This window comes from Pipra filicauda, unplaced genomic scaffold, assembly GCF_003945595.2.
Source record: "Pipra filicauda isolate LSUMZ 115617 unplaced genomic scaffold, ASM394559v2 scaffold31_size4109673_pilon, whole genome shotgun sequence".
Classification (NCBI taxonomy): Eukaryota; Metazoa; Chordata; class Aves; order Passeriformes; family Pipridae; genus Pipra; species Pipra filicauda.
The window spans coordinates 339,624-362,101 of record NW_024104443.1 but is presented as its reverse complement, the minus strand read 5'-3'; the positions used below and the strand labels follow the sequence as shown (position 1 = coordinate 362,101).

At 40.6% G+C, this 22,478-nt stretch overlaps 1 protein-coding gene across 2 annotated transcripts in view; it reads left to right on the top strand.

Annotated features, from left to right (window-relative positions):
* MAD1L1 (mitotic arrest deficient 1 like 1) overlaps nucleotides 1-22,478 on the top strand; it is a 351,438-nt gene that overhangs the window by 95,507 nt on the left and 233,453 nt on the right. For both annotated transcript variants that reach the window (XM_027738492.2, XM_039383691.1), the window contains exon 11: nucleotides 6,599-6,743. In XM_027738492.2, the coding sequence (XP_027594293.1) occupies nucleotides 6,599-6,743 (145 nt within the window). The remainder of the gene's footprint in view (nucleotides 1-6,598; nucleotides 6,744-22,478) is intronic.

Below are 22,478 nucleotides of genomic sequence, written 5' to 3'. Positions count from 1 at the left end.
TGTGTCACACTTCAAGGTCAGATGAGAGTATTTATTATTCCTTCTCTGTTTATCTGTGAATGCAAATTGAATTTAGTGACTCAAATTGATGAAATGTTAGAAATATAAAACTCATCAGAGCCGACACGAAGCGAAATTACCGGGTAGAGCTGGCCAGTGACTTCACCAGCCCATGTACAGGCCTCTGCTTTGATTAGTAATTATTTCAGTCTTTGGGTTTTCTCATTCCCAGTTTTACTTCAGTTGTTGTCATTTTTGTTTTCAAAGAAAAAAGTGTAATAACACTTGAAACATTTAGAATTTGAATAAGATGCTGTAAATAAAGCCAGCTGCAGAGAGGGTGCTTGGATCCCGGTTAGAGAAAAGGGGTTTTTTTTTTCAGAGTTCTTCCTTGGGGTTGTTTTTTTGGGGACTTGTTTGTTTGTTTTCCTCCCTCCTATGGCAGTTCCTTTTCTCCAGTATTTTACTCCCTTGTGTTGGATGTTCAGAGCTGAGTGGGGGAGATAGGGAGGGAAGCAGCCGTTTGACATCTTTTGGTGCTGAAGCTCCATGTGTTTCCTTAGTGACAGTATTGCCCACAGGCTGCCCTTCCTCATCAGCCAGGGTCATTAGGAGAGCCAAAATGAGGGGCTGCAAAGGGGACTAAATGAGCACGACTCTTAATGAAATAATGGGAATGGAGACACTCTCTTCCCAACTCCCTGTAATGCATTTTGAACAGTTTAGTGAACATCTTGGCTTGGTTTGGTGTATCAGTCTGTGGTCAGAAGGTATCTCTGTAGTGTGCATCCTGTTCTCTGCAGTGTTGGAAAGACACTTGAAACTTGCATGGGGAGGAATTATTCTTATCTCAGAGTGGGAGTGGAAAATCCTTATCAGTGAATGCTCTTTAAAAATAGACTGTTCTCCATAATTGCCAAATGCCACATACAAATGATGATACAGAGAGAGATGATACATGGAGTGCTGGCTATATGCTGTGTTAATAATCATAGAGGACTGTTGGTTTTAATTCCTGCTTTTTAATTACTTGCATTTTATTAAGAATGTTTAGTATTTGCTTGTCTCCAAGCACTGTGAAGGGAATCAGTTTGCTCAGGATGCAAGTGTGTCTGACTTGTTTTTGATTCAGAACAAGAGCCATGAGCATTTGGACACACCAAAAGCCCTTAATGGATTTGTCTACATAAGCTATTATAAATCACTTTGTTTATTCAACTATCAGCTTGATTTCTCCTGTACCCAGTTGTACGGAAGACAGCAGCATTTTCAAATGTAGTAAGAGCACAGCGAGCAGTGTGGGCTCAGTGGTTTTTAAATACCAGTAAAAGTTTCATTCACCAAATAAATGCCTTTAGTAGAAGCTTTGGCCTTATGGACACTTAAGGTTTAGAGGCTTAGGAAAAGGACATTTATGCCTGTAGTTGTCTCACCCTTGAAATATTTTACATTCCAGAATTCAGTGATGGATGTTGAAATCGTTAATGTTTCAACATAAAACCCAAAACAAACCACGGAAGTTTCTCATTTATTAAGACATTGCTTTCATTCTCATCTTGATGATGGATGTGGGAAGCGTGTTTAGTGCTGTGACAGTAAATCTCACGTTGAGTGGCTGATTAAGTATCTGTTCAGGTAGAGCCACCCTGGCCTCTGCATTTTGGCAACGTTCCTGGGCTTGGCTCCTCTGGGTCGCTGCCGTCAGCAAAACCCCCCGGTGTTGCAGCAAGTGTGTTGACCCTGTAATGAAAGGAAGCAGAGGGTGCCTGATGTGAATTTCTTTTAGTAAATCTTAGCTCCTGCCAGTCAATTATGGCCATTGTGCTGGGGCAGAAAATGTGTTATTTCTGTTCTGTAACTGTTCACTGTGTTTCTGAGCCTGATAGTTATGCTGCTGTTTAGGGAGTAAAATTAAATACTGTCTCACAGATAAAACATCATCAGTGTACTAATAAAGCTCCAAATGTCTGTCTGCTTCTTACCCATTTCATCTGGTTGCACTAGCAAAATAATTCTCTTTATGTTGTTCCCTCGTTATAAATTCAATATGATTCGAGTCTTCCTTGTATGTAGAGCAGCAAAGTGATGTATGAACTGCTTATTTTTGAATGATTTGTGATTTATGGAAGTCTGATGATGGTGAATTATGTAAAAGGTCTTTGAGAAAATACAAGGTGTGAACCAAGAGAAAGTTTGCAGATGTTTGTGAGCAATAAATAGCAAGAAGAAAGCTTATTGTCCTACCAACTCTCTGTAGACTGTTTCACGTAGTATATTGTGTTAGCAGTATTTCATATGGCTGTCTGTAAGGTACAGTTAAAGCTTTAAATAAAATATAGCCCCTGTGATAACTTCCACTAAAAGATGATCATATTTTGTATTGTTTCTCTTTCTGAATGTAGTGAGCAAACAGATAACATGAACCTGTTGGCCTCCACAGGTCCCACCATCTCAGTAGCCCGAGAGTGTCTGAGGGCAGGGATGGGTGCTGCTGCTTCCCTATATCCACAATTCTCTGTGAAGAAGAAAGGAAGCAGAAGATGCCAAACAATCTTATTTTGCTCGTTTATCTCCCTTAAATATACTAGTTAAGGCAGCTCCTTTCTGCAGCCGTGTTCTCAGAACTCCAGTCAGTCTTTTCAGCAGCATTTTTGTGGTGGATCAGTTTTTTTTTTTCCTTTTTAACACAAGATGGATATTTTTCTGTTTTGCCAAGCCCCACCTTCCCTGTGTCCTGTCCCTTTTTAACTCAGACTGGTTTTGTCATCACCTATTCCCTTTTGGTTTTCCTTGTTAATTCCCATCCTGGATGGTGGGGGTTCCCATCGAGGCAGGTTAGGCAGAGGCTGAGGGGGGAAGTTGTCCATGTCAGAAATTGGAGGTTGGAAAGATTCTTGAGGGAGGGCACAGACAGGGATGTCCTGCTGCTGTCCAGGACAGTATAAAACAGGCTGGAATTACCCAGTTGCTGGTTATGCCTTCATGTTGGCTTTTAAACCTGGGGGGAAGAACTGGATTGAAAAATAATATTCTTGTTCATCTCTGTTTATCAGTTTCCAGCGTGGTTTATGTGTGTACTGTCTGTACGTGTGTGGATACATTGAGACAGCTCAGAGTTGTCAAGCCTCAGGAATGGGCATTTCTTCTTCCAAATGTCTTGCTACAAAACAATCTCCCTTGCTCCTTTTTGCCTCATTAGCTCCTGCATTAACCTTTTTATTTTGGACTCTGACACGAAGATGTTGACGGCGGTGGTTCCTTTTTCTGTTGCGTGTGTGCGATCGCGCTGTCATCGTGTTTTCCCTCCGTGCTCCCTCAGTGTTCTTCCTGTCACACTCTGGTTTTCGGTGCTTCTCTTTGATGTGATCTCGTTCCTGACAGTTGGCCCTGGTACATACACGTGTCTCATCTTTTCCTGAGTTACAACATGACCCAGACAGTGTTGCTCTCCTAATTGTCTCTGTGCCTCTGTGGACCTCTTCTTTTCCTCTCAGGTTGATACACCGACCAGTTCTGGCATCCTGTTTGTTTTCCCTGTTATTTTCTTTTAGTAACTGAGGTACTTGGCTACTGAAAGGATGGAATCATTAAAATAATGTTTTATGGATCACTGGGGGGGAACTGTCATCTGCTTTGTAATTTTTGAAGGAGATTATTAAAATGTATCTTATAGCTTCAATATTCACTCTGTGCCGTCATTGTTCTCAGTCTTTCAAAGAATATTCTGGAAAATGAAGTTTTATCATTAAGATTGCATTAAAGTGGATTACAGAAAAGGAAGAGCAAAATATGAAGAGTCTCAACAGCTCAGAACAGAAAGATGTTGGCATCTCATTCACTGGGATGTGGAACAAGGAACATTAATAGTCTGATAAACAGAAATGACTTTTTCTCTTTAAGGCTTAGAAAGGTTTACTTTGAACTTGTAAAGATTTTAAAATGCCAGTTCTCCAAGCTTATGTTGAATGGAGAACTTTGGGCCTATTTTATTTTATACTTTAATGCTCATATTGAGTGAGCAATTACTTCTGAAAAGCCATAGGTGTCATCAGGGTGGAAGAAGAGTGCACAAGTCTGGCTTTAACAGCTTTTGCTTCTGAGCACCTACTTTCAAATCCTGTTTTGTGTCAATAAGAAATATAACTTTTCCTTTTGGATTTTTTCTTAGAGAGGCAGTTTATGTTGTATTTGGTGCAGTTTCTGGAAGAATTATCAATCTGTTCTAAGAGGGGAAGAAAGGATCCCAATAATGTATTTTGGCATGGTGTGTAGAGTTGTAAGGAAGTTGAATTTCATGCCTCCCATAGCAAGAGAACCTATGGTATAACACTCAGTTCAGAGAGCTGAGGATTGTCCCTGCTTTCATAGACATCTCTGGAATTTAAATTTTATGTACATTAACGTCACATTTGTTCTGAGGCTGAAATATAAACAGATGAAGCTGTTATTTCCATGCAGTGGCTGAGGAAATTGCCCATTTGTCTCTCTTTGCTTAACTTTTTCTCATGTTTTGAAACAGTTGTTTTCCAGCCTAGTTTGAGAGTTTTGTATGTGGCTGAATGTCTGTGCTCTCCATGAGATGTGAATCTCAAATATTTTTCATTATTTGAGGAAGGAAACCTAGCACATATCTCATTTTTCTTTGTGAATGTCAAATCAATCATAATTTGTCAGTCCACTCGGCATTCATAGAAACAAGTCACAATATTGGGAGATTAGGAAAAAAGATTTCTCCATTGTCTTATCAAAATGTTTTGGAATAATAATATGTGAGATTTTGTCTGTTTGGTAGTATTTAATCTTATGTTTTCATTTTTTTCTTCTGTTCTGATTCTAATCAGGACTAAGGTTCTTTGATAAGAGCAAAAAATATTTGCAGTAAGGTTTCCATAGTGCAATTTACTTTGTTATAACACAGTTGATGAGAGTTTTGTACTTCTGTTTATCCTATGCATAAAAAAAGGGTATTGTTGAACAAACTGTAATGGATCTTAAGACAGAAGTTGTGGTTACCTGGTCTCACCCATCCATTCTGTCCTGTTTGGAGCTGACCCATGTGCATGTTCCATCACCACAGATATTACTCTTGGAAAGAGGTTCCCTTCTTAACTGATTAATTAAAACAGATCCAAGGAAGTAGTGGTGCCCTGGTAATGCAATTATCCAGTTTCAAATGCAGATGTGAAGCCGTCTTGATGAACTTTCTCCACTTGAATGCAACCATGAAGAGACTATTTCATAGTTCTTGATTCTTAAATTAATCTGTGAATGGTTCCAAATTGAATTGGAGCTTGAAACAGGTTTCTGATTCATCCAGTGCTTTAAAAGGTATAATATTTTCAAGGAGGAGGATGGTTTTGAGGTAGGGAGGCAGCTGCTTTGGAATTTGAGTGAATTCCTACGTAAATTTCCCAGAAAATACAATTTGATGACCTGGCAGTGCAGACTGTACTTGATTTATACTGAGCATCCTTTCAGGCAGTATTCCCTTTTGGATCTATCTAAACAGTACCTTAACAATAGTGCTATTTTATCTAAAAGCATTTTGATTTATTTTCTTTTAATTATAATGAGAAATAAGACCCCTCTGAAGCACTCATAAATTTTCCAGTGTTGTTTTTAGCATCAGAGAAACAAAGATCTTCTGTTCCTGAGTAAACTAGGCATGCTGGGTTTAATCTTTTTCACTTGCTTGAGGGTTTTTGACTTGTATGCAATACTTCTATTTCATGTCCTGCTCACTCTTTAAATACTTAACTTAGTTCAGTCTTGGATAAACCTGTCGTATTTAAATTATGAACCAACTCTTAACAATCACAAGAATGATTTCACTTTTATTTTGCTATTCATCACGTGCTTTGCCATCAGTTGATCTGTGATGACTGACGTGAGCCTTGGAGCAGCTGCCCATTAGTGTCCCAGCAGCAGCCTGAGTGTCTGAAGGGCACACATGGAGAGCATCTCCAGGAACACACAGATAATTGTGCATCACCATGTCGTGATGCACAGAGAACTGAGAACAAGAGGGGCCAGGCTGTTCTGGTTTAATAGAGAATCATGCCCACATTTCAAAAGAAGTGCTAATCACCTGGCCTCAGAAGACATTTCTCTTCCAACACAGGTTGCTGGCAAGACCAATGTGCAGGTGGTGGCTCTAATTACTTGCTGAGTTCTATCTGTCAGTCAAAGCAGATCATATTAAACCTCAGTTTTACTTCTACTTTGTTAGAAAAAGATGAAAAGATGCAGTAGAACCCAAGACTGTGTGCTGTTTGTTGAAAACAAAGCATGTTCTCAAAGGCAAATGGATTGATTTTGAAACAGATACACAATTATTTAAATGCTTTGTATGTGTGAGGTTCCAGTAATTGTGTTGTGCTGCACAAGAAGGCTGTCACTGGAATGGTTCTTCTCTCATATCTTTTTCTGACAACAACTGATAATGAGACTGCAGCTATTCTGTTTTCAGCAGCGCAGCCGTAAGATGAAATGGCACCAGCCCTGGTGTCCCGTGTCATGGTGATGCTTCTCTCAGGTTTTTCTCATCTCTCTAAGAGGCAGTGGTCAAGAATTCACAGGTCTGTGTTATCTTCCTTAGTGCCCGAATGCTGGAGAAGGCCCGGCAGCAGCTACAGGAAGAAATCCTGCGGGTTCAGAGCCAGCTGCTGGATGAGAAGAAGAGACGTGAGCATCAGGAAGCGCTGGTCAGGCGGCTGCAGAAACGTGTGGTGCTCCTCACCAAGGTGAGTTTCTGGGTCATGTTTGGAAAAGCCCATGTCCTTTTTTTTCTTTCCTCCAGGTGCAGTCCTTCCTATCTCTTCTTTGTTCACCTCTGTAACTGGTACTACAGAGTTGCTGTGGGGTCTTTGCACAGGGGGTGCTGTAAGAGACTTTAGGACTTCGTAGGAATAAAAATACTAGTGCCTGCTAGGGCTGTGCTGGTGTTCCCCCCGTCTGGGCTCATGCTGATGATACGTGACTTCATCTCAGGCTTGGCACCTGTGTGAGGGCAGAGAATTGAATCATGTTGTTGCTGGACTGTTTTGAGCCACTGAAGGGAATTTATAATGGCTTTGGCTGCATTGCCTCCTTTCCTAAAGAGAGTGAAACGGCGGCACCTTGTCAACTGTTCCTGTGGAAAAACAATTTACAGAGAGTAAGAGATTTGCCTTCCTCTTATACTGGAAGTCTGTTCGAATGTAATGGCAGGCACTAGACCAGTAAATTGAAAATTCGTTTTAAGATTCTTTCTATAGGATATATCAAAGAAGGCTGCATCATCCTATATCAGGTATGCTCTCGTGATGAAATTCTATACAATAATTTTGAAGTCTGTAGAGCATTGAAAATTTTATATTAAATTCTGAGAGCTCTCTTTCCCCAAAGGGAATAATAATTCACTATAGTGAGAAAGGTAGTTACTTCACTTTCCAAGAATATTCCTTGCAAAACTTCCCTCATCTGAGCAGTCTCCCTGATCTTATAAAGCTCCTCACGTAAATGAGCTTATGTGTGTGCAGAAGGTCAGACTTGAGTAGTCAGAGCTCATGTGAGGGAACCAGGCACATCCCTGTGTGGGGAGGAAGGAGGGAAGAGAACTGTTCTGTTGCTTGTGCTTTAGGCTTTAATTTTCAGTGTCAACTAAAGCATTTTGATCGATTTTAATTGTGCTGCGTCCAGTTCTGTGTAATTCCATGTCATTGTTGAGCCAAAGGAGCTCTGATATATGGTGCAGTAAGCAGGGCTCTTGAAGCATGAAGCAGTCACTTTACAAGAGGATATTCCATCAGATCTTCCGACTGCGGAATTTGATACCATGGAGAGTCACACAAGTGAGAAGAGAAAAATGACAGCAGTTCTTTCTGCTTCACACTGAGGCAGGCACTGCAATCAGGGTGGATGGACCAAACTCTCTCCATGGAAACAGAAAAGGCCTCTCTTCTCCTCAGTCTTTCTCCTACCCCCAGCAGCAGACAGCCCTCAGTGGTGTTCTGGTTTAGTACTGGCCTGGTTGGATATGACACAGGTGGATACTGAGCCCGGTAAAAAAGCCTTCCTTTATGACCTTCTCAGCTATTCAACATTGTGCTGGATTGCTCAGCCCTGAAGGAAGTTTCTCAGATGGTTTCTAAAAAATTCTCTTTGTTAACTTATTTCCAGTGCTCAGCAGAAACACTTTTTGTCATAGAACGCAAAATGTCATTACTTTTCTTTAAGTACGGGACAAAAAGACAACAGTACTTTGTCATGTAATGGATTGTACCCTGATTTATTTAGGAAGACAAAGCCTTTGCTTTGTTTGCTGTTCTCCCCCTGAAGAGGAGTAGAGGAAAAGTTGGAAATGTCCTTCATCAGACCATGGCAAAAAAATCTTTTGATTTGACAGGGAAAGTTTTCAGTGTGCTCAGTGGTTCCTCAACTGACCTGTTTTAGAGGAATAAAGACTTTGCTGTTCTCTGAAAATTTATATTCCACCCAGAGAATGCTGGGGTCCTTTGTGAAGAAATACATGCATTATGGAACTTGGACAATCTATCCTTGGCACTGTTTCTCCTGCTGGTTGCTCTTCTCATGCAAAATCAGAGGAAGGAATTTCATTTAATTAAAAAAGTCTGATATTGTGATTTAAAATGAGATTGAGCAAATATATTGCCCGTCAAAAATAATTATTTTACATTGAAAGCATATCACCTAGAATGGTATTTAATCATCTAATTAGTGGCATCAGCAGTACAGCGTGCTTCTATGAAATTTGAGAATGGAAAAGATGAGTTCACTCTACTGAAGCTTTGTCTTGTTAAATAGGACTGTGAAAATCTAATTTGGGGGAGACTATTATATATTTGATTGAATTGCTATTGCTTTTGATAGTATGACTTTTGCATTTGTGTATGTTTGACCCTCCACCAGGGCAGTGAATCTATTCCTGTATGCTGAGCAAATAAGGTCTGAAAGGCATCAGATGTGTTTTACAGTGCGAGTTTAATGCAGTAACAGTTGTCCTTTCTGTGGGCTCAAACTGGAACATTGGAAGCCAATTGGAAGTCTCAGAACCTTGAATATGTTTTAAAAGATCAATAGAAAAGAGTAAGTTGTTCTTCATTTCCTAACAGCAGTACCAAATATTGCAGTAGTAAATGTACTCTCTTCAGGAGGTCCTTGCTTTGCCAGTCTGATTCCTTCTCACCTTACTTTTATGGCTACTGATTTTTTTTCCTCAAGATTCAAGCAGTACTTTGTGGCTCTTACAGACTACCTGTCTCACTTGTTCAGCTGCTACTTGCCACAGTCTCTGTCTGTCTTAGTTGGTCTCATATTTCCATTTCAGTACATTTAACTTCTCTGTCCTTATCTTGCTTCCTCGCTTCATTTGCTTCTTTGGGGCTTTCTTGATCTTACTTGGGCCTTTCCAGTTGGTTTACTGCTTGGAACTGAGACAGTTGTCAGTCTGGGATACTTCAGTGCATCACTACAAGTCTCTCTTCCCTGGCAGACCTGAAGAACAGCATTCTCCAGTCTTTGATGTGTTAGTGCAGTGGTCCAGCCCCATTGACTCCACTGCTGACAGTGGGCTGGAGGAGGAGCTGCATCTCGATTATTCCTGTTGACAAACTGCTGTTTAGAACATATTGGCTGATCACTTTGTCCCATATGTCCTTGTAAATCCAGTTTTCTGATTTACATGTTTTCAGTGAAACGTAAGACTAGATTTGGACACCCTCGAGGCTTTCAGACATTGATGGCTGGAAGGTTTCTCCTGGAGTGTCACTCTCTTCACTTAAGGTGATGAAACAGAAATTGATGTTTGAAGGGATGCATTCACTCACTCTCTCAGAGATCTGCCTGGCTGGGTTTGCTGTCTGTTCTGCTGTCTTTTTGCTTTGCCTTTGCTCAGAGTTTTTTAGGGAAATCTTTAATCTTTCCTTTGTTACCTGAGGTAGTTGCGATGCAGTGGTACTGGAGATACCTGAAATGCTGGGGAAAGACCTAGTCCACCTCTGCCCTTTTTCCTGTTTGATATCCTGCTGTATTTGTTTTGAATGCCATGTTTACCCACGCAGTTTTGTATTTGACTTTTGTGTTGTTCTTAAGCTTGTGAGTATTTCTCTTTTTCTGAGAGCATTACACACAACTCCTGGTCTTTGTTTATGGAGTGGGCTTGTTAAAAACAGTCAGTTCTGCTACTGAATGGCTAAAATTTAAATCTCTTAGGAAATTTTATATGACACGGAAGTCTCCTAAAATGAAAAACCCTTTCTGAAAGTCCTTATCTGAGTCAGTATGTCATGGAAAGAATGTATGAAGCTGCAGAGTGAGTAGGATCATCCTATACCACGTGCAGCAGGTCTGACCAGAGACAAAATGCCCTGCTTTGTGCAGCCGGTGTGTGATCCTTCACAGGAAGCTCAATACTCAAAATGTGAAGCCCAATTTCAGTTAACTTACTCCAAATGAGTCCAATTTACTTCTCAAAATGTAACTTTGTGAATGCGCACTGCCATAATTGCATCCCTTGCTCTCAGATAAGGCATAATGCAACGAGTGAATTAATCTGCTTGTACTGGATGTTGTTGTTTCACTGTGTTTATTTCCCGTCTGTGCACTCGTCTGCCTTTGGGTACTTTGCTGCCCAGAGAAGAGGCTGAAAAATTCCCTTTTGTTTCCTGAGCTTTCAACCAGATCATGTGATGGGATAGGAAATCTGTTTCTATTGAGGCATAATTTAGGCCATCACCATAAAAGTTGGAGATTAAACAAGTATTGATTAACCAACTCCAGCTGACTGTTGATACCACATGTTCCTGGAGATATCAGTCAGTGTGAAGTATATTAGTGACTCCCAGAGCTGAGAGTGGCAAAGATGCATCTGAAATGGGACTAGGTAATTAAACTGTTCATTAAGCATGGCAGATGCGGAGTTCATGACTTGATTTGCCATCTGCTTTGTTTTGTAATCAGTAAAGGTTTAAAATAATGCTGATGGCTTCTCTGTCATACTGGATACTGCATTATGTTTTTTCTTAAGAGGTAGATAGATAATTTTAAAGCTCAAGGAAGGATCTTAGAGTTCTGAGGGCTCAGCGAAGAAGGTGAATTAACTCTTTTCCTGGGATATGTAAAAAATTAGCTGTTAATATTGCAGTCAGTACTGCACTCAGTAGCTTGAAAAAGAACCACCCTGGCAAACAGATCCTTGTGACAGACCTTCTTTTGGGTATGATACCTGTGCTCTGCTCTGCATCCAGGTAGCACACTGGCTTTGGGGCAGAGCAGAGCCTCTCCTCTGGGTTGTGAGCAGTGTGGAATGCTTTCCCTGGCTGCTATGATACTTCTTCCTTCCTTCAATCCACTTCATGACTCTGTGTATGTCATTTCAGCAGTGCTGTTGCTCGTGCATCACCAGCTGTGCTGCTGCTCTACACATGACTGTTAACTGCTGTCAGCCTGACCCTTGCCAAGCCTTTCCCTCTGCTCACCGTGTCTCCCCTTCATAGGTTTTTATAAACTCATGGAAATTATATTCATTTTTATGCCTGCAAATAAATACATTTTAAAGCAATTCCACTTCTCCGTCTTCAGAGATTCAGCAAGGCCAGTTTTGTGGGCTGAAGTAGTGCTTGCTTAGACCATCTTGCATGTCTAAGAAGAGGGAGACAAGACTGTTTGAAGGAGACTCAGCAGCCTTTTAGATTGAGCACAGGTTTCTCTAATTTCAACTTGATTGCGTTAATCAGTTAAATAGTTTCAGCAGAAGGGTGCTTGGTAGTTAGGGGTGGAGGAGGATAAGAGCAGAAGAAGACAGAAGACCATTAACAGCTGTGGGACAGAGGGAAAGAGGTGATTGCTGCCTGTGGAGTGCTGGGGCTTGGAGCAGATTGCTGCTGAATTGTAATTTTTAGTATCCAGTAGCATCATCAATTTTAATTCCCAGACTCCTCTTGCAGGGTGCCTTTTCTAATGGATGAGGACCATCAGGTCAGAGATGAGGTAGGTGCTTTTATGAATAATCTTCTCCTCTGCAAGCTGGTTTTAGATGGATCCCAAGTTCAGCCTCATGCAGGGTGGTTGTTGGGCTTTGTGTTTGTGGTTTTTACAGGAGTGTCTGGATTGCTGGATAAAGCATACTGAGTTTTTTTGCCTTCCATATCTAATGCTTTCTAGGATCTGTTGACCTGATCTCAGAGTCTGAGAGTGATTTTTCTCCTTTGACTGTGCCCTCTAATTTGTCTGTTCTGGAGTTTTTTATTTAGCTTCTAATGGAATGGTCTAACTCTAGTTTTCATGGAAATTGCTACAGGAAATACCAAAGAACAAGTATAAATTTTATCAGCCTCAGCATAGTCTTGACTGTACAATGCAAGTCACTCAGCCTAGCACCTAGAGAAGCACAGCAGTGTTGGTGGCTCCACCCTGGTCTTGCCATGAACCAGCCATAGTATTTATTGAAATGGTTTCATCTGCAGCACTGCCCTTTTTGTAGCTTTTGTAGCTTCCTGAGCAGAATCCCACAAAGTGGCAATTTTTGCAGAGATTTGTACAATGACAAACTGACTCTGTGCTGATTTATACTTGATGCTTTCTTATATTCATTACAAGATCTTATTTGCATGCTTGACATTTTAAAATACTGTGTTTGGAATGTGTTATTTATTTTGAGACCTTTATTAAGCAACCTCAATCTAAGGGTTTAATTGTTACTGATAGCTAAGAGTATAATTACCTCAGTAAAATATCATGGCTATATTAAGCAAATGGCAATTGTCTTCCAGAATAAAATGAGTACAAGCCATTTTCCTTTGAAACAGGTTGTTCCACAGGGCCTGCTAATATCATTTACTAACACAATTGCAGAATCTCTCAATAAAGAATGAATAAGGAGAGCTGAAATCGATGTGTTTGGAGAAGAGGCTGGCCATAGTAGTTTCAAAGCAGTGCACAAAGACCATCTGGGAGGAGGAAGTATCTTTAAACTAAACCAGAAAATGTTACTGATTCTCTAGTGAGATTTGCAGATTTCTGGAAGGCAGGAGAGTGTGTGTTTGCTGGTGATGGCTCCCAGAGCGGTGCATGCTTTTCTTTTGCTTTGTTTTCTCTTTTGACGTTGTTCCTTACTTGGCCTGATTTGGTCATAGGTTTACTACTCACTTGTTTTTACTCAGTGCAGAGTTGTTGAGTTCTCACTTGTTTATCCTGCTCCAAAATGGCTTTTCAAAGCCCAAGAGTTCCCTTAGTTTCTAACTTGTCAGTCTATATCTCTATATCTGTTGAGGGAATCTGGCTCTGAGATGCTGGAGCTTGTTCATGGGCTGTGGGCACTGCAGATGTTTGGGAGTGAGTCTGCCCTTGCCTCCTCGCTTTCCACTGCATCCTCTCTAGTGAGAGCTTTTGCTCTTGGGCTGTTGCCCTAATTCTTCATAGCTGGGGGATAAATTTGCCTTTTCCCTGACTTTGGATATTCTACTTTGTGTACCTGTGTGGGTACCTGTAGGAATTTGTCCCACGGAGGATGAAGGTGGTGTGCTTTGTTACAGTAGAGCTTCATCACCTGAGGGCTCTCAATGTGGAATTGCTGAGTGTTAGTTCAAATGACCAGCCTGGAGGCAGAAGATGAATTGATTCATGGGCCTTGCTTCCTCTTCCCCTTTAGAAGCATAAAAGAGCTCATAAAAATTATCTTAGCAATTTTCTGGAATCAGTTTTGTGTAATTTTTTCCCTTGCCTTATGTATCTGGTAAACCTTGTAATGATAAAAATATGGAGTTCATTATTATCTTTATATCTGATGTTTTTGAGGGGGAGGCACAAGGACAGCCTCTGTATTCTATTGATGTTATATCTGACATAATTTCTATTTAAGCAGCGTGTTTAGAGAGTTTTTTAAAATTTTATAACAATTCAGAATATGAAGCAAAGTTAAAGTTATGTGTTATTTTATGAGGCATTTGTGAAGAACAATAGAAATGTGATTATTTATTTTTTTTTTCCCCCCCAGAATACTGACTGGCTTCTGCTTTGTTCTGCCACCACTAGATATTAATGCTCAATGCTAAGAGGTTATATTATGAAAATTAGAAATGTACCCATAAAAGAATTTATATGACCTTCAGTTCTCATATTTCTCCGAGAGAAAGGGCTGTAGGACTTCTAAAGGTAAAATATTCAATAAAAAGAAATTAGGTTAATCCAATGTTATGGCTGAGAATTTAAACTCACCCAGGTCAGGTAATTCAAAGTTATAGTTCCCTTGATGCGTGTGCTGTAACATTTATTCCTTAGCTCCTCAGCTCTGAATTATGAAGGATGGCTGAGCGGGTCTGGCAGAGAAGCAGGCGGGAAGATGGATGGGTGGAATGAGGGAGTTATTGTTGGGGGAAGTCGGGCAGAACAAACCTCACTGCTGTGCCTCACAAACGAGGGAAGGGTGACAGCAAGAGGGGCTCAGTGAGGTGCCTGGGCATGGGCTTGGGCAGCATCCAAGGACAGGGAAGGGGCATAGGATTTCTGAACAGCAGGCTCTGAAATACCAGCAAGGATAAGCTGCAGAAAAGGTTTTTTTTTTGTTGGTTTTTTTTTTTTTCCTTTCTTTTTTCCTCAAATACTTAACAGTTTGAAGGCATTAATATCAGTGTCTCTTAGAGTGGTGGTATTGCCACAGGAACTGCAGCTTTGAATTTCTGACTTCTCTCTGTTTTAATTCTCAGCCATAAAACTGGATTAACTGGGTTTGCTTCAAGTTGAATTGCAGTGGATTTTTTTAAAGGATAGGAGAGAGAGATAATTAAGTAATTGCACAGTAGCTTATTTCAACATGTGATGTGAGCCTCTGGTAAGAACAGCTGCACTACTCAGACACCAGTCAGAGCATCCTTTCAAATGAAGCCCCAAAATCTTTAGAAAACCGAAGGACTGTCTGGAGAATTAAGGAGTTTTGGATTACTTCTGGCACAGGATCATGCAGTACGGACTGTTTTGTTCAGTGTGTGTTCACAACATCTCAGGTCAAGCATTGCTTAAATTGATGAATATATTAGAAGTCAAATGAGGTTTTACAAAGCATCATGGAAATGGTCTCTGACCCATGATTTGTTGCATTGAGGAGAAATGTACTGTTCCCTCTTTTATGAACACATTTGCTTAGGTAGTATTTCAGATAGAGTCATCAACATTTATTTAGTAGAAATGATAGAAAATTTGAAGAATTGGTCTAGTTTCAGTTAATGAATTCTGATTGATGTAATGAGATTACTATAATACATGTTTCTCAATATACAGAACAGCTGCTGGGTTTTTTTTAGTGTTTTATAGGGCATCTAGACCAGGACCAGTGAAGAATATTAACCATAAACTTGCCTCTTCAACTAGAACCGGTTTGGGACAGTGGGGGAACTAAGGTTTAATTTTCTGTCTGTCTGAATCCAGAGGTTTGGGATTTCCCTAGAAAGTTCACTACCTTTTTGAAGTCAAGAATTTGGAAAGGGATCAACAGGTAAAGTGTGAGCATGAGCCAGGAAAAGAAGATAAGCTTTTTACATCAAGGTGATGTTGAACTTTCTTTCTGTTGGGAGGAGGAGATGTCTTTGTAGGAGAGTTTTAGTTTGTAGAGGTTGTGTGTAGGAAGGTCCTACAACCCTGCAGGGCATCCAAGCTGCTTGTTAAGCGCAGGGAAGCACAACCAGAGCAATGTTTCAATATATCTGTCTGTGTCTGCATCTCCTTTACTCTCCTCAGGTAGTGAAATCCAAGGATTCCAGTGGATGTGTTCCTTTGGTTGCCATTGTGTTGGGTCTGTAGAAAGTGCAATGGGCTTATTCCAGTGCCGTATCATCCCACGCGCTTGCTCCTGTAGCAACACTGGGGAAAGCAGAGACTCCACCCTACTTGGTCTTCTAGTCCATGTTGCTTTGGGTGCCATGAGACTGTGTGTAAGGAATTGAGACAAAGTGGTTAAAGTGAAAGTAGTTGAAGAGAGGAGCATTTTCAAACTGATCACTTTCCTGCAAGCGTTTGAGAAGGTTTGTGCTGATCTTGTGCCTGGGAGCTGCAGACACCTGGGGGGCTGGGTTTGGCAAATGTTTTTCACAGAAAAATTTGTGTTCTGCTAGTGCCAGCCCGTGCTGTAACTGCAGGATCTGTTGTTTTGCTGCAGCTGAATACTCTTCCCCCCACCTCTGCTCCTCCTGAGAAGTGAGCACAGCTTCCCCTGTTGGGTTATCTCCACCCCACCGATGGCACTCTGGAGCTCACATCTGCCTGTCCTGAGCTGTAAAATCTAAATATAGAAAGAAACGGGTGACAGGACTTGGGGCTCACTGTCCTTGTGTGCATTTGAAGGAGAGATTCAGATTACAACAAGCAGCAGGTCCTAGGGAAAGCTTTGACCTACTTGACTGCATAGCACATAGGTTTGGAGTGAGGTGCACGGGCTGTGCCTGAAGTCTCCATGGGGCAGAGCCAAGAACTCATTCCCCTTTCAGGGACAGGAATTACTCTTACTCCCTTTCTCCCTTTGAGCACGTGATTAAATAAAGAAAAGCATGGATGTAAAGTAATATTTCTTTCAGTCCATGCACACAGCACAGAATCATGTGCTTCTACAGGGCATGTGCAAAATGATTTTCCAAAATGGGTGTGTAGTTCTCAAAATGATCTATTGCCTGAATTAGCAATTTAGGCAATGTGACTCTTCTCAGTTGCTGTTTTTTCAGACACACATATAAGCTGCATGAGTTTTATGTTTTATGCTTGTAACAGTAGTTCTACTCTGTAAATAGCATTTTCAGTTTTGCAGATAAGGAAACACTTTCTGGCTTTAATAATTTAATTTTCTGTCAATAACATACTACCTTTGGAGACCAAGTTTCTGGGTTGACATTTCTATTATATTAATTACAAAAGAGGAGAAGCTGTGCTTGTTTTGTCATTGGGAAATGCCATTTACCAAGTTATTGGAAAGCTGACCTTGTCAGAAGTGTTATTGCATTATCCCTCGGTGAGGGCCACCACAACTGAGTGACAAGAAAAAAATGCAGAAAGAAAAAAGCAATTTCAGGAGATATAATGAAATCAAAACAAAATGCCTCTTTTATCCCTTTCCAACATGAAGATCTTTATTAAGATAGTATATTGTAAGAGTTTGATGCTGGGGGGAAAAAAGCTTGTGAACCACTCTGGGTTGTTTTTTAAAAATGAAAATCACCATACAAGAGAATTTTTGACCTTTTGCATGAAGTGAACATGAACAAGTGGCTGTACTTACTACAGTGACATCTCTCCCACTCCCTATTTTAACCACTGTATCCCTGACCATCATCCTTCTCTTACTCATTCTACACATGAGGCTGTGGAGGATGGGGGTAACCTGTGCCACCTCAGTGCTTGGAGGTCTCCCTGGAAGCAATTTATTTGCCACCTCCAGTTCTCTCTGCAGCGCCTTAAGTAAATCTCAGCTCTTCTGTTTGCTTCTAGCAAAATGCCAAGCAAATCATCTGTTTGTTTTCTCCTTTCCCTCCCAGTTTAAAGCCAAAAAGCTATTAGTTTGCTCAGAGCCATTCCTTGTTCTCCCTAAACACTGAGGGACGGCAGCAGCCGCGCATTCCTCTTGCTCTGCCTCAGTGTCCCATCCGGGCACAGCTTTGCTGAGCAGCCCAGGTGATTTGCCTTCTGCAAGGACCTGCCTGCTTTCATGTACCTCTAAACAACCCTCTCCGCTCCTGGGCAGGCTTAGTGGCCATTTCTTCCCTGAAGGTGTGTTCTGTAGCAGCAGAGTGACTGATTCTGCTCATCCCTGTGCTTTCTCCCTGTGGTGGAACCATCACAGAGGTGCAGGTCACTGGAAGCTCTGAGTGGTTCATAATGGAGCATGTTCATCACACTTTAAAAGCTTGAAATGGAATCTTTTCTACCAAAGAAGTTATTAAAAAAAAAAACCCAGAAAGCTCTTTAACCCACCCCCTCCTTTTATGTGAACCAACATGTTTCTTATGTAATGTCTATGCACACGAGTTTGTCATGTGTGGTGTTAACCTGAGGCTATGTTTGTAGCCATTGCGTTCCAATATTGGCTTTTTACTTGCATAAAAGAGAAAAAAAAACCCTGCTGAATCCCTTGAAAATACCCTAAATAGGATCCTGAGCAGCTGTAAATAATAGCCAGGTTTATAGCTTAACTCTCTAGAGGTACACACAAGCTGAAGGATGTAAAACATAAGTTCTGAATGTGATGTTTTCCTTCAGATAACACACGTAAAACAGAAATCCAGAGGTAATTAAATGTGCACATCTTCCCTGCCTCGCTTTCCTCTCTGCCTGGACATGGATTAGTGACTTCTGAGGTTCTGAAGCTCCTTCTGCTCCAGTTGTTGGTGCATCTTCTGCATCAAGTCTTGTGCTCTGTTGGGGTTTAGTCCCTAACATTAGAAATTATTTGATCCCTCCAAGGGACCAGCTCCAGTTGACTCCTCTGAATCTGCATCCTATCAAAAATGCTGTGACTTTCTCAGAAGGTCTTATTACATTTCACCTACCTAGGGTGAGTTTGGGGTTTTCTTTGTCAGTGTTTATGTTCTCACTATTTCTCCCTCTGCAGAGGGACTAGTTTTCCTTCAGGAAGAGGGAGCAGGGATGTGGAATTGTTGCCCCTCATCAGACAGCAGTTACACAGGTTTAGTTTTAATGTCTAACTGCTCCACTGAAGAAACTGGATCTCTTAATTGCAGCCAAAACATCCCTGTAGGCATTTCCAGTTGAATTATCAGTAAGAGCAGCTGACCCTGGCTGGTGGGCAGGGGGTCATACTTTGCTTTATGGAGAATTTGCTGTATTTTGGATGGTCCTCAGCTGACAGAACCTGCAAGCTGTTCCTGCTCTGCTGGGGTTCTGTGCATGGTTCTGCTTCCACTGGATGAGGGAATGCCCAACAATCTGCATCAAAAGTTTTGATTTGTTATTAACTTTTAATATGCTATAAGGAAGACTAATAAAATTAAATGTAAATTAGAAAGTTCACATTCTTCAGGCAAATACAACTTAAGAAAAATGGTGTCTTCTCATTTTGCTGCATTTTTAAGGTGTAACAAGCACAGTTGCTGCTCTCCCCAGGGACAGCTTTGGGACTTACAAGGTTTATTCATCCAGACCAGTGAGTTCTTTTTCTTGGCAATTCTTTCCCCCAGGAAGTAGTGATAAGAAACTCTGAGGGGAGGAACCTTGATACATTACTTGTCCTTTCTCTTATTTGTCTTGGGACTCGGTCTGGAGGTAAATGTGTTATAAATATCTGACTATTAATGCTTGGTAGACTTATGAGAGCTGTTAACAACTAATGAAGGTTAAATGCTGTCTATTTTGGGAACCTGAATGACACTGTCACTCATATTTTATTAGTACTCGATGTTTAGAGCTGCTGTATTCCTTCTGTCATTGCTGTGGGGTGGAGAAGCACCGTTATCTCAGTTATGAAAGAGGATGGGGAACAGAGATGCTTGAATAAAAGGGCTGAAGACCTGAGCCCAAGTCATACAGGAACACTGTGGAAGAGCTGTTAAATCTTTATTGTATCTCCTTCAGAGAATATTTGTGTTTTTATGAAGTCCCACAGTGCAGACTGCAGTTTTTTGTGCCTTACCTCTGTGACAGTGACCTTCCTTCAGGTAGCAAGTCCTCTGCTGTAGCACGTGTGTGTGTATTCCCTGACACCGCCTGCTCCACTGTGTTAGCATCAGCATTTCACTGATTTTCTACATCTGCAGAGTCTTGTCATACCCTGAAAGCATCTGGTATCATTTTGGTGAGCCTGTATTAGTACAAGGATTTTTTTTTTCCTGGAGCTGTGTTGCTGAAGTGCTTTTATTTGTGGAAGTCATGGCCTGGTTTATAGGCACAGGCTGAAGTCCCTTCCCTCCTCTCTGCATGCTGTGTCTGGCCAGCATGTCTGTAAGGATATCATAGCTCTGAAGGGTGTCCAAGTCAAATCCCAAGGAGATTGTGGTGTAAAACCTGCTTTTGTGCACACTGCTTGAAATCTCATTTTTTTTTCTTCCTCTTTACATTAACTTGTGTTTGTGTGTGATTTTGCTCAGGCTGTTTATCAGTCTTTGCTCTTTCCCCATTATTAATATTTTTAAGTTCTCTAGAATGCCTCACCCTTGTCTCTAGACTCTGCTGACATTAATATTTTATGTTGTCATTTCACATCTTGCTGTTTGCCCCTGTGTTCCACTACACTAATAATGGTACTGAAGGAAACTTCTGGCTCTGATTCCCAGTGCAGCCTCCTGCTTTCCATGGCAAGGAGGAATGTTGTGCTCCTCCATCAGCCAGCTCTTACCAACAGGTATTTGGCTCTCACATAATGATTAAAACCCGGGGATGCTCTGTCATTTCTACAGACTTTCAAACCTTGAGTTCACTGGTTCGCTCTCCTGTGAGTTCTCAAAGAATCATTAACTGGTTCAGTTTAAATTACTTTCACAAAAGCTTAGGCTTATCTATCTCTATTTTATCTTGTTACACTCAACTAAAAAAGATGCTTTGAGTTCTGAACCTTCTCAACTAATTTTCTCAATGTTCAGGTGAAACTTCCTTGCCAATGACTCTAATTTCCCAGAACAACCTTATCTCCTCTTTCAAAACAGATAGGAGGATGTCTGCTGCCTGGTATCTCCAATACAAAAGCCATTTTTAATGATAAATCATTCTATTCCTTTTGTCTGTTAACACCTTTGTTATTTTGGTCTTGGATGAATATCCAGCTTTGAGATTATTATTATATCTTCTTAGTGCAGTTTAATTTCTTGAAGCATTTACCTGCCTTTATCAGTTCTCTGGTTAAAATATCTCAGTTCTCTGGTTAAAATACAGCAACTGTGATGATTCTTTTCTGAGTCTGTATCTTTGCTGGGTCAGAGTCAGAATGTGCAGCTGCAGTCACTTGTGCTTCTGACTTCTGATAGACTCAAAGAATTGCTCTGTACACACAGGTTCGTTTGGGGTTTTATGTTTTCAGTGTGATGAAATTCTTTACCTTTTAAATACAAATTAATATTATTGCTGTGGCCTTTGCTTACTTGAAATTCTCCATTATGTTTTACATTTCTATGACCTTTTCTCACTTTATGTAAGCATCCTGACTTTCGGTGTTTTGATATTTGTATTTATTTTCATCTTTATGAAACTGGTAATGTAAAAAAAAAAAAATCTACGGAGATCAGTAGGTTTATTTCCTTTCAAATTTTGGTAAAGATATGAGATAGTCTTGCAAGTTCATATATTGCAAGTAGCAATTTCGGAACTGCTCGTTTTCTTCTCCCTGTATGAGTATCTGAATATCCCATGGGATTTAACAGTGTGGCAATGAGCAAACAAATTACTGTATTCCCAGGCAAAGAAAAGTGTAACTGGATCACAGCTGCTGTCACTCCTGTCTGTCTTGAAGATGAATCAGCCTGCTGAAATGTGCAGCTGTGGGCAGTATATGGAGCTGGGTGGTCTTGTTCTCTGGGATCAGATGAATATTTCAAATCTGTTATACCTTATTTGGAGTATTATTCTGTGGATTTTTCCCCCCCTTTCTTGCCCCTTTAAAATTTATAATTAAATTTTATTTATTTAATTATGATTGGTGGCTGCATACTTATTTAAAATGCAGCCATCAGCTGTCAGATAAGCTGAGAGGCCACAGTTCAGACATTATCCGTGCCAGGTATTCTTACCAGATGGCCAAAGTGCAGTCTTTTAACTAGTCGAGGATGTGATTATAGTGTTTCTTATGAACTTATTCAAATTTCACCTTTTATTTGTCTTCATTGCTGTTAAGGGCACCTTCCATGGTGTTTCTCTACTGGAAAATTTAGATCAGATTAGAACATGACTTCTCAGAGCTGCGGGAAGTAGTGCATAGTTTAAAGAGGATTAGTGATCAGTATGTATAAGGACTAGTCTGTGTGAGGTAAATCTTAGAAGGAGCACCTTCATCTTAAGTAATTTATGTGTCAGTAGAGATTTCCTTCTTAAATGGAATCTCTCATGTTAAAGGTCATTTTATTGAAATTTGTACTTATGTATTCATAAAAGTGCGTGTTGTCCTGAGCGTTATCAGTCACCAAGATTTGAAGTTGCCATGCTGGATATTTTCTGCATGTTTTAGCACTGGAATATGGTATGATTAATAAAGTGAGATATCTGCTCTTGATATTACAGCATTAATAAAATTAGGAGGTGGAATTGTGATGACATATGGTCTTCATACTTAGTGAGGTTCAACTGGCAGGAGAACATGAAGTTATAGGAATGTGAGAACTAATTGATGGGCTTGGGGAAGCAGATCTGTAGATAGCTATGGGCTGATGCTGTATAACCAGTTTTCTTTGCTTAATGGTATGCTTGTGATCTAGGCACCTTTTGGTTATTCCTGTATCTGTTTTCTTTAAGTTCTCTGGGAATAATAGATTTGGTAAGTTACAGTTTTGTATTTATGCATT